A 13,836-nucleotide genomic window follows, 5' to 3' on the forward strand; every position below is an offset into this window, starting at 1 on the left:
GCTCCTTTTCTGTGGCCAATATGACAGGCTATATATATTCAGAACTATGTAGGAAAACACCGAATAGAGAAGGAACTACTTAGGATGTCCATGGGTATTAAAAGAGTCAGGTAAGTGAATAAAAGCATAAAGAAAGGAAAAGAAAACTTCCTCAATGTCATTTCTGCATAGCTGCTAATTGGGTAATGGGGCCAACTTTCATGAAGGACAGAGAAATGCTGATAAAAAGCAATGGAAAATGAACTACAGAACCTATATTGGCACAAAGGTGATAATGACCCTGACATAGAGGTGTGAATTATCTATTGGATTTCTAGTTTTAATAGCTCCACATTCCCAAGAAAATCAAAAATATGAAAGAAATGCTAGTATAGAAGAGTGACAGGTATAGAAACATTCCCAGAGAAAAAATGAACACCATATGGTGTTCCTTTATAACACAGTTCTTGGTGTTCTATGTACTTCTCCCTGCTTAAAATCTGGACTTATGGACTATTCTCTCAAAACATGTGTAGAAGAGCATCAAATCTACTCCACAAAGCTTCCAGACGTACCCAATGTGTGTATGACAATGAAAGGTTTAAGTGTTTGTTCCTGGGAAATGATTTTCAGATGTTAAGTGTGTGAGGTCGTCAGACTGGATTTTCCCTGCACAGGGAATCCTGCAAAACACCTTGTGCACATGTTTGTGATCTCTGGTGAGGATTAAGTTATCATATCCCTTCAAGCTAGACCAGTGAGACCGATGATCTAAAATAAGTTTTCTTCTTTATCTTGTTACAGCCCTGTGACCGACTTTGTAGCATTTGTTTTCCCCCTTCCTTGCGTAGCTAAGCCATAATTTCCTTAATATAAGTTGATGGAGCCAACTATCACATTACCAAAATGCCCACAAGACTGACATCCAAGTCCTGCTGCCAGACATGCTTCACATTGGATGCATTCTTTTAGAAAACTGCTTCCCCAACTTGTTTACCCCAGATGACCTGCTACTGCTGCATGGTGTAAAGTACAGGAGGCAGGGAGAGGAATGTCCCAGTTATCTCTTAAAATTCATTAAACTTACTTTTTGTCATTTATGTAATCTAAAAGTAAAATTCAGACCCAATTCTGATGCTTCTGACTTGCTGAACTGTGGAGTAAGAAATGTGTAGAACATGCTTTTGGTACTGACCACTAGCACAGACATACGGTCCCCAGACCAGTATTCAGTTACAAAATTCTCCCTTTCCCACCTGGAATATATCTATGACCTTATAACTGTGAGTGATAAAAAAAAAACCAAACAACCTAAATTAATCTCTGCACTGATGTATTCTTTATGCTTATCATAGTAAAGAAGAAATGGCTCCATCGATATTCAAACTACACGGTTTGTGTCAAGGACTAATTAGCAAAAATGAAAAATCTGCCTGATACTGCCATCCTGTCTACTGAAAATAGATATCATAAAATAAACGGGCACTTTTATCAGGGGGGTGGGTTTTGGTGGTAAGGAACCTCTGCTCTCCAAAGAGACAACAGTTCACTTACACAGGCAATGCTGCTTCTTTCACTAATAGGAAACTCTAAATAGTTTCATCATCAAAGTCTGGAGGCACTGAACGCTTACAAGCCACGGCAGAACAAACTGACAAATAGGTGTAATTATGGCAGAGATGAAGCACAAAAGCAGCCAGAGAGCTGTGTGGGTGGGGCTGCAGCAGGGCCACCTTCCTTTGCCACCGTGGTGCCCAGCAGTGCCAGGGGTGGGTGCAGCACTCACGGGAGAAGCCGGCGGTCGTGCCCTCCTGCGCCCTGTCGCTTCCGGCAGTAAGGGACAGCGACCGCGTGTCCGAATCCGGGGAATTGGTTCTGGTGTCCATGTCCCCTTTCAGAATAAGCCAGCTGGTCTTCAGCTGCAGAGAGGAAAAGCCTGTTACAAGATACAGGATTTAACACCTGAAGGCAGTTCTCCTACCTCAGCTGTCCCAGACACCTTGGGAACTGCTCGTCTGTGTATGCTCGCTGCAGCTTGTACCATCCTTTATTAAATTATAAAAGCTGACTATATGATGACTTAGACATCACAGCCACCAGAAACTTTTAATTTTTAGCTGAGCTGAGGACAGTTTCTCTGTTCATGAAGCTGCCCACTATGCCCCACTTTAGGAGATGCACTATGTCATTTTCTTATAATTAATCTGCTCTTGACATTTTTCTTCTATGTTTATATGCACCCTAAGTAAAAGGCTGCAGGATCAGCTGAATCTCCAATGTAGATATTGAGACCACGTGAAAATCCATGAGTTTACCGCTCTTTATCTCAATCTCCCTACTTCTCCTTACTGTAGAATGTACATTCTAAACCCTTTGGGTGAGAGATTAAGCTTTTCTATGTCTTTTTGAAAAATCTAAAAGTAGTAATGATTAGTTCAATTATTTGAAAGAATACCTTTATATATGAATGTGTTTTAAAAACTGGTTGCTTCAAGAAAGCTCAATACCTCCTTTTGGTCTTTCTGATCATTACCTTCTTACTGTCCTGATCCAAGCTTCCATCCTCCCCTTCTGATCTTCTTGCTGCTGTAAGATTAAGGTAATTTTAAAAATTTGAACTGAATACATCTTATTTTTTATCTTCTGTTTTGACTGTAGTTATGTTCCAAATATTTTTAAGAGGGGGAGAAAATCAATTAAAAAATAGAATTTGACAGAAAATTTGATGCGTAGAGCTATGGTTTCACAGAATTAATTAAAATAATCTTGAAATTATTACAGTAATACTCATCCTTCATGCATACAGTGAATTTAGAGAATCTATTCCTGCTGGATTCAGAACCTGTCTTTTTAGGAAGAAACTGCTTTTGGGGAATGACTGGTGGGAAAAAAAATTGTACATCATAACTCAGGGACAAATTTCTATGGTCACTGGACACAGGGAAGCCATTTCCTCCTTCTGTGTTACAATGACCATGGAAGTACAACCAGTCATGCAGATATTTTGTGGTCAGCACACCTGGATCTGCTGGGTTCCCAGAGAGGGTAGACAATCATGGTAAAGAAAATTATGAACAAACTTAGCATTACCTCTTTATGAAATCTACAAGAGAGACTGTGTCAGACTCTGAAATGCAATATTCTTGACCAACCAATTTTTATGACTCTTCTGCCCATATTGTCCTTTTAAAGAGTGTTTTCCAAAAAAAAAATCCTGATATTGGGTTACTTTCTTGTAACTTTCCAACTTACTGAGAAGAAAACTGAAAACCTCAAAGCTCTTCATTAGATAGTTCTCAACCCTCAGATGTGTTTTTCCTTGTCTTTTATGTCCCAGAACATTGTTCCAGATATTGAGCTACAGTTGAGAATCTTACAAAAAGTTTTGTGCCAGATTTCACATAATTTCAGGTAAGTTCTTAAAATTTGAGCCCTACTTCCCTTTGTGTCACTCTTAGTAGTTTGGGGGAAGTTTTAATGGTGCAAAACTGGAATAATGTAAGGATGTAGCACAACTTTAAGCCCATGAGAAGTGAGTGTAACAAGGGGGTTGTCTGCAGTGCCTGAGAAAAATAGCCCTGTGCAATGCAATGTAGACAGAAAACATACTTATTAATAACAGAAAAAGTATGATTATACAAAAGCTAAGGCTCAGATGAGATTGTTAGAGACAGAGATGGAGAGGAGATTAAATTGCACCATTAAAAGTGCTGCCAACACTCCCAACAAGTTGGGAAAAACTCTGCCCTCTCCAGTTCCCCAGCCTTCATGTCTGCAGAGGGTCTGCCCTGCATCTAAAGAACACAGGCAAAAGGCCACCACCAAAAGCATTTCAGTGCTATTCTGTTGCAATTTCTGGCGCCACCACACAGCTCACATCCAGACCTTAACTGGTTTTGCTGAGGAGGTGGTGCTTAAAAAATGAAAACTTGCCATAAGGAAAATATCTGTGGGTTAGAGGTGAAAATCTGTAACTGTAAAGGGTTTGATCCCCCCCCCCCTCAATTTAGTGTGGGGGGAAAAAAAGAAAAAAGCTGGGTCAGAAAATATAAACAGCATTATGAAAAAACACAAGGTTTTCACAGTTATCTAATAGCATCCTGACAAGGGTACTTTCTCAAGATGGCAAGCTGCTTCTCTGAGGAATAAATAGGAAGGAATATTCATATATGACAGATAAGGAATAAAGACCCTACATTGCAAGAAGGACCTAAACCTGGCTCACAGATATTTTGGGAGCACACCCTAAATCACGAGTCAACAAGATATTCCAGGGTATGTGTATGGATCTTGCTCTCATTAAATCAGAAATCCACATAGAGAATCTGATGCATTTTTGGAAATTTTATTTTTGTTTCAAGACACTGATGTTTTCAAAGAAAAAGCCCCCATGCTTAATTCAAGATTTCTATTCAGAAATTTCAAAGGTTCCACAAGATCTTGAGAGCATCTGATCTCAAAGAGATGCAGAGGATTTATAACCAAAATCAGTGGGGGCCATGAAGGCCAGCCCCTCCCAAGTTCCCAAGAAGGCTTTGTGGAACACAAATAAATCCAAGTGCTCTGAATTTCATCAGTACTGAGCATTAGCTTCACTGATACAAGGGATACCCCGTTCTGCCATGAATCCCAATGTGAGTTCAAAACTTTTTCAGTAACTTTGAATGATGTTAAAATATTTCTAAAACACAAACACACACATATACACACACAACCATGCAGGCTCCTATACTATTCACTTTGCAAACCCAGCTCTGAGTCTGACCTCTTGCATGTCTCATTCTTCCACCACCTTTATTCCATTCTGAAGTTGGTTGTTTATAAAACAAACACAGAAGCTGTAGCTACAGCAAATCTGTTGGGTGCTGATGTAACTAAAACCTTTTAGAGCCAAATGTTTTGGAAGAGCTTCTTGCAGTTCTTGTTTTAAAGAACATTTTTGTGCTTGTTTGTTCAAACTTGGTCTCTTAAACAAAGGAATGTTCTCTGGCTCCTTTTCAGCATGAATTAGTTCAGCGTCCCATTAGCTTGAGGGGCTGAATCATCAGCTGCTCATGTGTTCATGCTTTAGGTGGGATTCCTTCCAGAACAAAAGATAAATTTATTTAAATTTGATTTTACTTTATACTCCTTTTATTGGAAGGAAAGTTTATTGATTTTTGTTGTTGTTTCCGGATTTTATGGTTTTGGGGTTTACATATTTTTAGTTAGAGTAAATTATGTTTTGCCCTCTGGTAGGGAAAAAAAAAAAAAAAAGCATGTATATCCAACACAATCTTTCAGAACATCTATTATCTAGAAAAGAAAGTTTAAAACATATATTCTTGTAAACCTATTGAGATTGCTGACTCACTACTTTAATTCTCTGCTTGCTCCAGTGATTATGAGGACAACTCCATACAGCAGCGCAAAACTGACATAATCCAGACTTCGACAGACAGCAAACTGATACAAAAATGCCCAGCCTGCAAAAATATAGCTGCTGCTTAGAATCCTCTTTGCAAACCAAAAGTGTGTATAACATTAAATGACACAGTCAGGATACAGGATATCAGAATCCTCTCATCAGTGAAGCTCATGAGTGAAGCTATGCTAACTTACATAGATGAGTGTTACTCTGCATTTGTTCACGATCTTTCCAAACACCACTGCAATATTCAACTTTTTCTGCTGTCGGCTTTTTTTTTTTTTCTGAGAACTTGCCTCTAGTGATTTATATAAGGAGCAGGCAAAGAGGGGCAGGAGAGGGCAAGTGGGCATGGCACAGCAGTGAGTGCACAGCACAGCGGTTTGTGTGGTGCTTATTATCAGCTCTGAATTATCAAAACAAATTAAAATACCATTATCCCAGTTTTGGAGAACTTACTGTATCCTTGGACATCATGTTATACAAAATGCTATTTAATTTTCATGTTACTTTTTCTCCTTTTCTGTTTGAGATTATAGGGACATAAGAAATGCAAAGAGTACAGCAAAGGAATTTGGGGGTCAAGATACATTTTTTTGCAAAGACAGGTAGATAAAAGTGCCACAGAGAAAAGTAGACTGTACCATGCTGTTTGTAGATAGGAGGTTTCCTATAGATGTTATCTTTTACGCCAGTGTCTGAGGAAGAGGAAAGAGAAAGGAAAGAATGAAAGAGTAAGCAAGCAGTTGAGACCATGCCGTTCTTGACTCCTCTCGGCAACAATAACAATGCAAAAACTTCAGCAAAGACTATGCATTCCTTCACTGGTTTGCCATTTACTGGTTATTAAAAGAGAACAAAACTTTATCCATCATATTCTGAAAACATTTACACCTACCTATGCAACATAATCCCCCCTAAGTCCCTCAAAATACTTTAAGACAACTTGAATGGCTTCCATTTGGTGATATGTAGGTGGCTTCATCTGCACTACCACTATATACTTCATAGACAGCAAAAAGAAACTGGCTACACTTGCCACTATTTAAAATTCATATATAAGTACAACAGACTACTACAACTGTCACACTTGGAAAAGGATTTTCTCCATTAATTACAAATAAAGTCTATACGTTCACATGTAAATGTTTATACTGGAAATACAAACTACTATTTAGGAAATCCAATGATTTGTCTTAATTTTGAATTGTATGGCTAACTTGGCCTTCCAGGAATTTTCTGGGAGCCCTCAGAGCCACAGTCTAGGGTTCCCATATCACACTGTACAGACATCAGATTTACTCAGTACTATGGACCTGAGCAGATACAATTCCTAATTGTGGTCTGTTTACAGAAACATAAACCACAGAAGCTAAACATGAATAAACAAACTATTACAGTGAGGAGGTAGATGTGTTTAGCAGTCAAAAAGCTAAATGGTGTGGATGTAAGTTTAATGTGCTTGTTGGCTGAACTTGAAAACAGTGGAGTACATATGCAGAGACAGGCACAGCGAGCCTCCTTCAGTTCTCAAGTCTTCTAGTTTCTTTTAAAATTTATGTTAATATTACTTAAATTCAGATAATAGACTGATAAGGAAAAATAACTAAAACGACAAAAACCCCTTCAGTCATTCCTCCTGCACACAAATTCAATACATCTATGCAGTTATGGCAATATCGACCATAGGATCTTAGAATCATTAAGGCTGAAAAAACCTCTAAGATCATCAAGTTCAGCCACTAACCCAGAACTGCTGTAACTTTGTACTCTTGGTAACATTTTTTATTCTGTGCCTCCTGTAAAGCAGTTTTTTTAAAAAATACAGGTACATGAGCACACAGCTCTCTTTTATTTTTGAGATGAAGTTTAACAACAGTTATTCACTTACTAGACATTTTCTTGTTCTGCACTTTGAAATTCACAAATCAATGCCAAAAGGAAAAAAAAATTACATTCAGAAGAGGATAAACAGGTGCCAGATATTGAAGATCAAAAGCTAAGCAGTTAATGCCTACCTGGAATATGGAAATGCCTAGGAGCCTGCTGATAGACAGAAGGTGAAGATTTGCTGTCAGAGTACATGGATAAGCTTGGAGTGCTCCGACCACTTTCACTGCCTCCAAGGGGAAGAGCAAAGAAAGCAGATAAAAGAAAAATGGAAAGCAAAGTAGAGTATTTCAAGCATAAAAGCTTGTTCAGAATGACTTGTTAATCCAACAGTTTTAAATATATGTTTTTGTAAAACCCATTATTTTTCAGCATAGTACATTGGCTCAGACTCCAAACACCTCATCAAAAATTACTATCTGATAAATATCAGATTAAGATGCCCTACTTTGAAATGAAAACTTCTCTTTTAATGACACTTTAAAAAAGAAAATCAAAGGATAAGAACATCCAGAATCTTGCAATGTGTTTTGCATAGCCTTAACTGAATAATCTACTGATCACGTGTTTTAAAAGTTTAATGCTATGGCTCGTAGCCTGTCCCTGAAACCAGTAGTAAATAATTAAGTAATGTTTAAATTATCTCAAAGCAGGACTAGACCAAAATATAAACATTATGGTTAAGTCAAATAATCCTGCATATATGAGTGACAAAAAGAGATGTTGAAATTTGGCTTTCAATTGCAAACTTTTCCCACAGGTAACATACCACAGCATTTTTATGCAAACAAGGTTGGATTATCAAGTCATGAATCTATAATGCCATAGTCACTTCACCAAATTTCAAGATATAAATAGGATTCTTCCATATTCATTTCTCCACTTGTTTTGTCAAATGCTTATTAGGTGCCATTCATCTCCTCTTGGTTTATTTCCCTGAAGCACACTCTATGGCATTATAGTGCTGCTTGGCAAACAAAAAAGTAAAGCTCTACTTTTTTGGGACTTGTAAAATCCTTTTAGTTCACAGCACTGTTAAGCAACTGGAAGCAAACATGACATTTATTCTTACATCAAATGACTGTTAATTTGCTGTTACTCTTTTAGTGTGGATGAAGCACAGATTTAATGGCTAGTAATGATGAAGTTGCAGCAAGTTTCTCTGGGGTAAGGAAAGTGCAGCAGCTCAGGGCATTAGATCTGCAACTGAGCTCTGCCTTCATGAAGGGGACATTTTATAACCACAGAGCTACTGGGCTACCAGAGCTGTCGAGGCCATGCCCATGGAGGTGGTCTCTGCTGACAAGCAGTGGGTGCATGGCCATCTGACTGTCACCAAAGCCAGCCTTGCCATGCACCACTGAGGTCAAGGGGACAGTGCCACCGAGCTCAGCAGGAGCAGAGACAGGACAGATGAGGTCAGAAGAGCGTGCTGTTTTATCTCATAACAATACACTAACTAATCCATCCTAAATTCTGTGTCTGTAGCGTTCACAGTAGACAAAAAATTAAAACTCAAAAGCTATTCAGCTGTGACACAACAGTGATTTCTTGTTGAAAAAGTGTAATCTTGGATATTGAGAAACTGAAATCCCAACTACAGGTGCTGATAGCCCATGGTCCTTCCAAAATGTAAAGGAAAAATTATGGAATCACTAAGAATCCAGTGTTTCACCATGAGCTTGCAGGCAAGCAGTCCTCAGACAAGAAACCAGACAGCTATTCAGTTTCTGGATTCCCACTTTGCTCTTGGAAGACAAAAAATGGTGATAGGTTTTCACTCCACATTTATGAATTCCCTCTTTCTTTGCTGCTTGCCCCAAATTCCTGCCCATCCCTATTAAATAGAAGAAACCTCAATGTCCCTTATACCTCCAAAATTCTTAAAAATATTGTGATGCCCTTCATTCAAATAAGATACTGTTATTGGAGTTTTCTAATTTAAACAGAAAGCAATTTCCACAATGTATTAATTCCTCATTTACTTAAAAAATAGCATCTTAATAAAATGTCTATTCATATATGATCTGCATGAGTAATCACTTCACTGAGCAGTGAATCAAGGTGTTGGTATCATACACGCACAGAAAGTCATATCTTCAGTGATAGGGCAGAGTGTCAGCAAGGAATCAGGAGGAAGCATTAATTAAGGAACACAAGATATAAGTGCAAGTACCAGGGGACAGGGAATCTAAAAATTGCTCAGTGCAAGGATCATCTGTGTGGAGCAGTTTGCAAAGCCATAACCTCTAATTTACTCAAAATGGAAGAACTAAGGATGAAATGACGGAAAAGGTTCTTCTTGCACCCCACTCATACAAACTGATACACATTTGAACTTTAATTCTGCCACTGATGTGGACAAACATGAGTAGTTGTATTTCACATTTTGAATACAACAGTGTGTTCAATAATAAAGCAAATTGAAGATCCATGTAAAGAAAGATAATGTGTAGGAACTACAGACAGCTGCTCAGCCTAGGCTATAGTTTAAATCTCTAAAATGAGACTTTGCCAATACATTATCTCTTTCAAGGTTTGCCCAGTATAGACTGAAGAAGAACTTCAAGTAAGTTCTCAGAGAAAAAATAACTACCAGAGAGAGCAGTTTTTCAAACTTTTGGGCTTGCCTTCTGCCACAAGCAGCCACAGGCTGTGATCTTCTCTACTGATCAGCGACGAGGAAAAACCCAGAATCCTGAACTCTTCCCTGGATGTTGTTTAACTTGGAAAGAATCTGGGAAGGCTTACTTTGAACTTGAGTGTAAACCACAAAAACTTCCTTGTGCCTTCTGGCTGCTGACAGGGCAGGCTGTACTTTTAACCCTGTGTGTGTAGAGCCAACTGACCAGGGCTCAGACCATGCTCCCTTTTTAAGGGACTGTCAGGAAAAGTACAATATTGCTTATATCTCCTTCTTAGTCAGCTTTTATCTTAGCTGTGAGGATGGGAAAGTTGATAACAAGCTACAGTAAGAGCTGTCTAAGTTCAGGACTGAAGAACAAACAGATGTCACTGGTCTAATGAGGGAACTGTCCAAGCCTACTCACAAAACTGGACCCTTTAATATCTCTGCCCATGGTGCACTAAATTAGAAAAAGTTTTTTGAAGCTTGATGACTAATTCTTTTATAGTTTTCAAAGCCAAAGAAAAAGATCTTTGGAAGCTGTGCTCCTGCACTAGAAAGGCAAGATAATTTCCACCATGTTTTAAGCAAACATTTTTTTCAGCAGGGCTCAGCACACTCAAAGACTCCATCACTTCAAGAACTGCTACACCAAGCATAGGTACTTCAAGTATCACACCTATGACTTGCAAGAGCATGAACTGAGAAACTTTCTTGAAGTGAGGTTCTCACAGGACTTATTTTGAAGACAAAAATCCTTAAAAGAGCACAACCAAATCATTTCTCTTCATGATAAATAACAGGTCATCCTATTACACTTCATGGGAGCTAGACTGCAGTACACTGACAGAACAGGAACTTAGTAATCATATTTGTCACTGGAAAAAATTATGAACTCTGTCATTCTCAGGAAGAATATGATGCAACCTCATTGAAATCAAAAGGAAGATTTTGCTTGTCTTAATTTCCCTAGGCTAGTGATGTATCTGTCTACTGGAAGCTTAAAGAAATTATGACATATGTGGAGTGCTGGTTTTACAAAGATTACTTCTAGTATAATAAAGCAGAGTATTATTTTTTGATTTTTTTTTTTTAAATAAGCATTATTTCACCTTCTTAAAACTGAAGTGGCAACATTAAGGTTGATATGGACACAAAACAACTATTGTTACAATCCTACTCTTCCCACACTAACCACTTTGAAGAGAAAAAAAGAGCATATCTACACCATCAAAAGGCTCTTCCAGATAAGGAAAAAAACACATTCTAGAACTCAGAATTCAGAGACCTTGAGGAGGATGAGGCAAATCTTCTGACTCATTCTGGACAGAGACATCAACTCCGTGAAAACCAGTGAATAATCTATTCAACCTTGGCAGGGCTCAGGACTACCTACTTAGGAAAATTATAGACAGGATCACCTGCCTCACAGGAACACTGTGAGGCACTGTAAGGTACAGCCTGCAAAATATTTTAGCTCCTTAATAAAAAAGTGCTGCAGAATTGCAAACTATTATTATTTCGATCACATTACTAATAATTATTTGGGCACAAGAACCTACCACTTGATGATTCCTTCATCCAAACAGGAGCACTTAATAATTGGTGCTGCTCTGAGAAACAGCAGGTAGCACTGAGCAGAAACTCATTTGCACAGGAGTGCTGCCAAGCAACTGCCAGTGGGACTTCGAGAAAGAGCTTTCCATACAGTGAAATCGTGTGCTACAGCACACCAAAGAAGTTTCTCTTACTCAGTACATCAGGTTGGATAATACCATCCAAAATTAGAGGACAGATAAAAAACCAGTTCAAGCAGTGCCTCAGAATACCAGGGATTGTGCCAGTCTTTCAAGAAATGTGTGGGAGGCTGACTGCTTCTGGTTGTGGAAAGGAGCTTTGCAGGTAGACTCTGAAATGGCAACAAACAGTTTAATCTCATCAGCTTTTCCCCCCTAAATTTAATCTCAAGGATCACATTTGGATGTCTCGAGCCTGATTCTGTTCCTGTTTATCCCAGTGAAATTCAGCTGCCTTTGGGCAGCATCAGGGCCCAATGAAGATGCATTAGTTATTATTCCAAAGGCAATGAGCACCTGCTATTCACTTGCATGTGCAAGTCTGGCTCCTGCAGAGGGTCATTCCCTTTTCTTTACTGGTTACAACCTCAAGAACAACAGTTTTACTTAATTAAATCAAAGAGTACATGAGAGTCCAGGAACAGGCATTGAAAGTGTTTGCCATTCATGTCTCCTCACAGTTCATATTGTTACTATAGAAGAGAGACTCAGGGGAAGACAAATGTGGTAGCTGAATGTCTTCTCTCTCACACATTTAACCAACTAGCTAAAAAAACCCCTTTGTCTCAAAGGTTCCTGGCATTCCTTAGTGCTGTCTCACATCCAGCATGGAGGTCATCAGAAGTTAATATCCACTGCAAAAAAACTAATGGCAAGGAGAACAAATTCAGTCACTATGTTTTATAAGCTATGGCACAGCTTAACTGACAGTGCAACTGCACTGATGTAACCAGCTGTCATAACTTTTTGCAATGCTACAAATAATATGAAGAACATCTGAATGTAGGTTGGAAGGTTAGATAACTGATCATCCTATGTTGTATCAAATGTATAAGCTTATTATACTATTTACCATCACTATTTAGGGTATTTTAAAACAAACAGACTTTTAAATAATTCCCTTCCTCAGTTTCATTAGAAAAGCTAATTCTTTCCATCTACCCTTTGAAAGACACTTTACACTCACTGAAAAAAAGCAAAAATAAAACACCCCATACCCACTCCGTTTGTAAAACTTACACAGTACATCAAGGAAGCACTTGCACAAAATTAAGACAAATTTTATCCAGGTGGAAGCCATGCTTGCACAGACATAAAAGTGAAACACAGCTGAATAAATCTACATTATCACAGCACGGTTTTGCATTCCTGGACCTTACCTTTGAAGAAAGGGATGTAATGATGTCTGAATGTAGATGTAAGGCTTGGGTGTTGGGGCAGGGAGATGCAGCTACTGGTACCAAGACTGTGAGTACCAGCTGGGGGCAACAGAGAGTAAGTGAAAATAAACTATTTAGTTCACTTACTGAAAGCCACAAATTACAATGCCATCCTTTTTTTTCAGGAACATTTTCCTCCTGATGCTTAGAAAACATATAGCTTATATTTAAAACTCCATCTCTCTCTGGTTATTGCTAAAAACATGACAGTGGCCATACTTTGGGGTCAGCCAAGGGACAGGGACTTTCCGCAGACAGAAAGGGCATCACCCAAAATGCTGTAACGCATCAGAAAATATTCCAGAAAAGGCACCACAAAAAGCATGGCTGCACCCAGGGGAAAACCTGCATATTAAAAAGCTGCAAGAGGGAATGATAAATGCTCATAATGGATCTAATGAAATGAAATGGGAAGAGCCTTGTCTCTGCAGAGAAGTGTGCCCTGAGTGGGTCCAGTTCTCACTGTCGGCGGTGCACACCGGTAGGATTTAGTTCACCATGCACCAGGGCACTCCAGTGCATGGCTAATTTAAGTATTTGAAGAAACACTCTGAAGTTATTTGAGCTCTGAAAGTTAGACATGTGATTAAGTACCTTGAAATATATTCTCAAGTCATCTTTGTTTGCTTTGCTGCAATAATGTCCTGATAACACAGTTTGGAAGACTAGTGGCAGTTATTTAAAATGGTGATTATGAAGATTATCCTCTAAATTTTAAAGCATTAGAGTTTATTTGGAATTCCTTTTGTCTTTCCTCCTTGCTTTAACAATGTGCTGCTAAGATTAGGCATGACAGCTACCAGACCTTCAGCAGAGATTAATGTCTCTAATAGATTCTTTTATGCTCCATCTCATTTCCACTTTGACAAAGACTTTATGTAGTATAAATATTCAATTCCTGTAAAAATTGTTCCTGTT

At 38.6% G+C, this 13,836-nt stretch overlaps 1 protein-coding gene across 2 annotated transcripts in view; it reads right to left on the minus strand.

The window, feature by feature from the left end:
* ABLIM2 (actin binding LIM protein family member 2) overlaps positions 1-13,836 on the minus strand; it is a 131,285-nt gene that overhangs the window by 20,571 nt on the left and 96,878 nt on the right. For both annotated transcript variants that reach the window (XM_082281610.1, XM_082281609.1), the window contains exons 12-16: positions 12,859-12,957; positions 7,405-7,506; positions 6,031-6,084; positions 2,513-2,565; positions 1,766-1,898 (exon numbers count right to left, since the gene is read on the minus strand). In XM_082281610.1, the coding sequence (XP_082137736.1) occupies positions 1,766-1,898; positions 2,513-2,565; positions 6,031-6,084; positions 7,405-7,506; positions 12,859-12,957 (441 nt within the window). The remainder of the gene's footprint in view (positions 1-1,765; positions 1,899-2,512; positions 2,566-6,030; positions 6,085-7,404; positions 7,507-12,858; positions 12,958-13,836) is intronic.

The sequence above is a fragment of the Coloeus monedula genome, assembly GCF_965178545.1.
Source record: "Coloeus monedula genome assembly, chromosome: 5".
Lineage (NCBI taxonomy): Eukaryota > Metazoa > Chordata > Aves > Passeriformes > Corvidae > Coloeus > Coloeus monedula.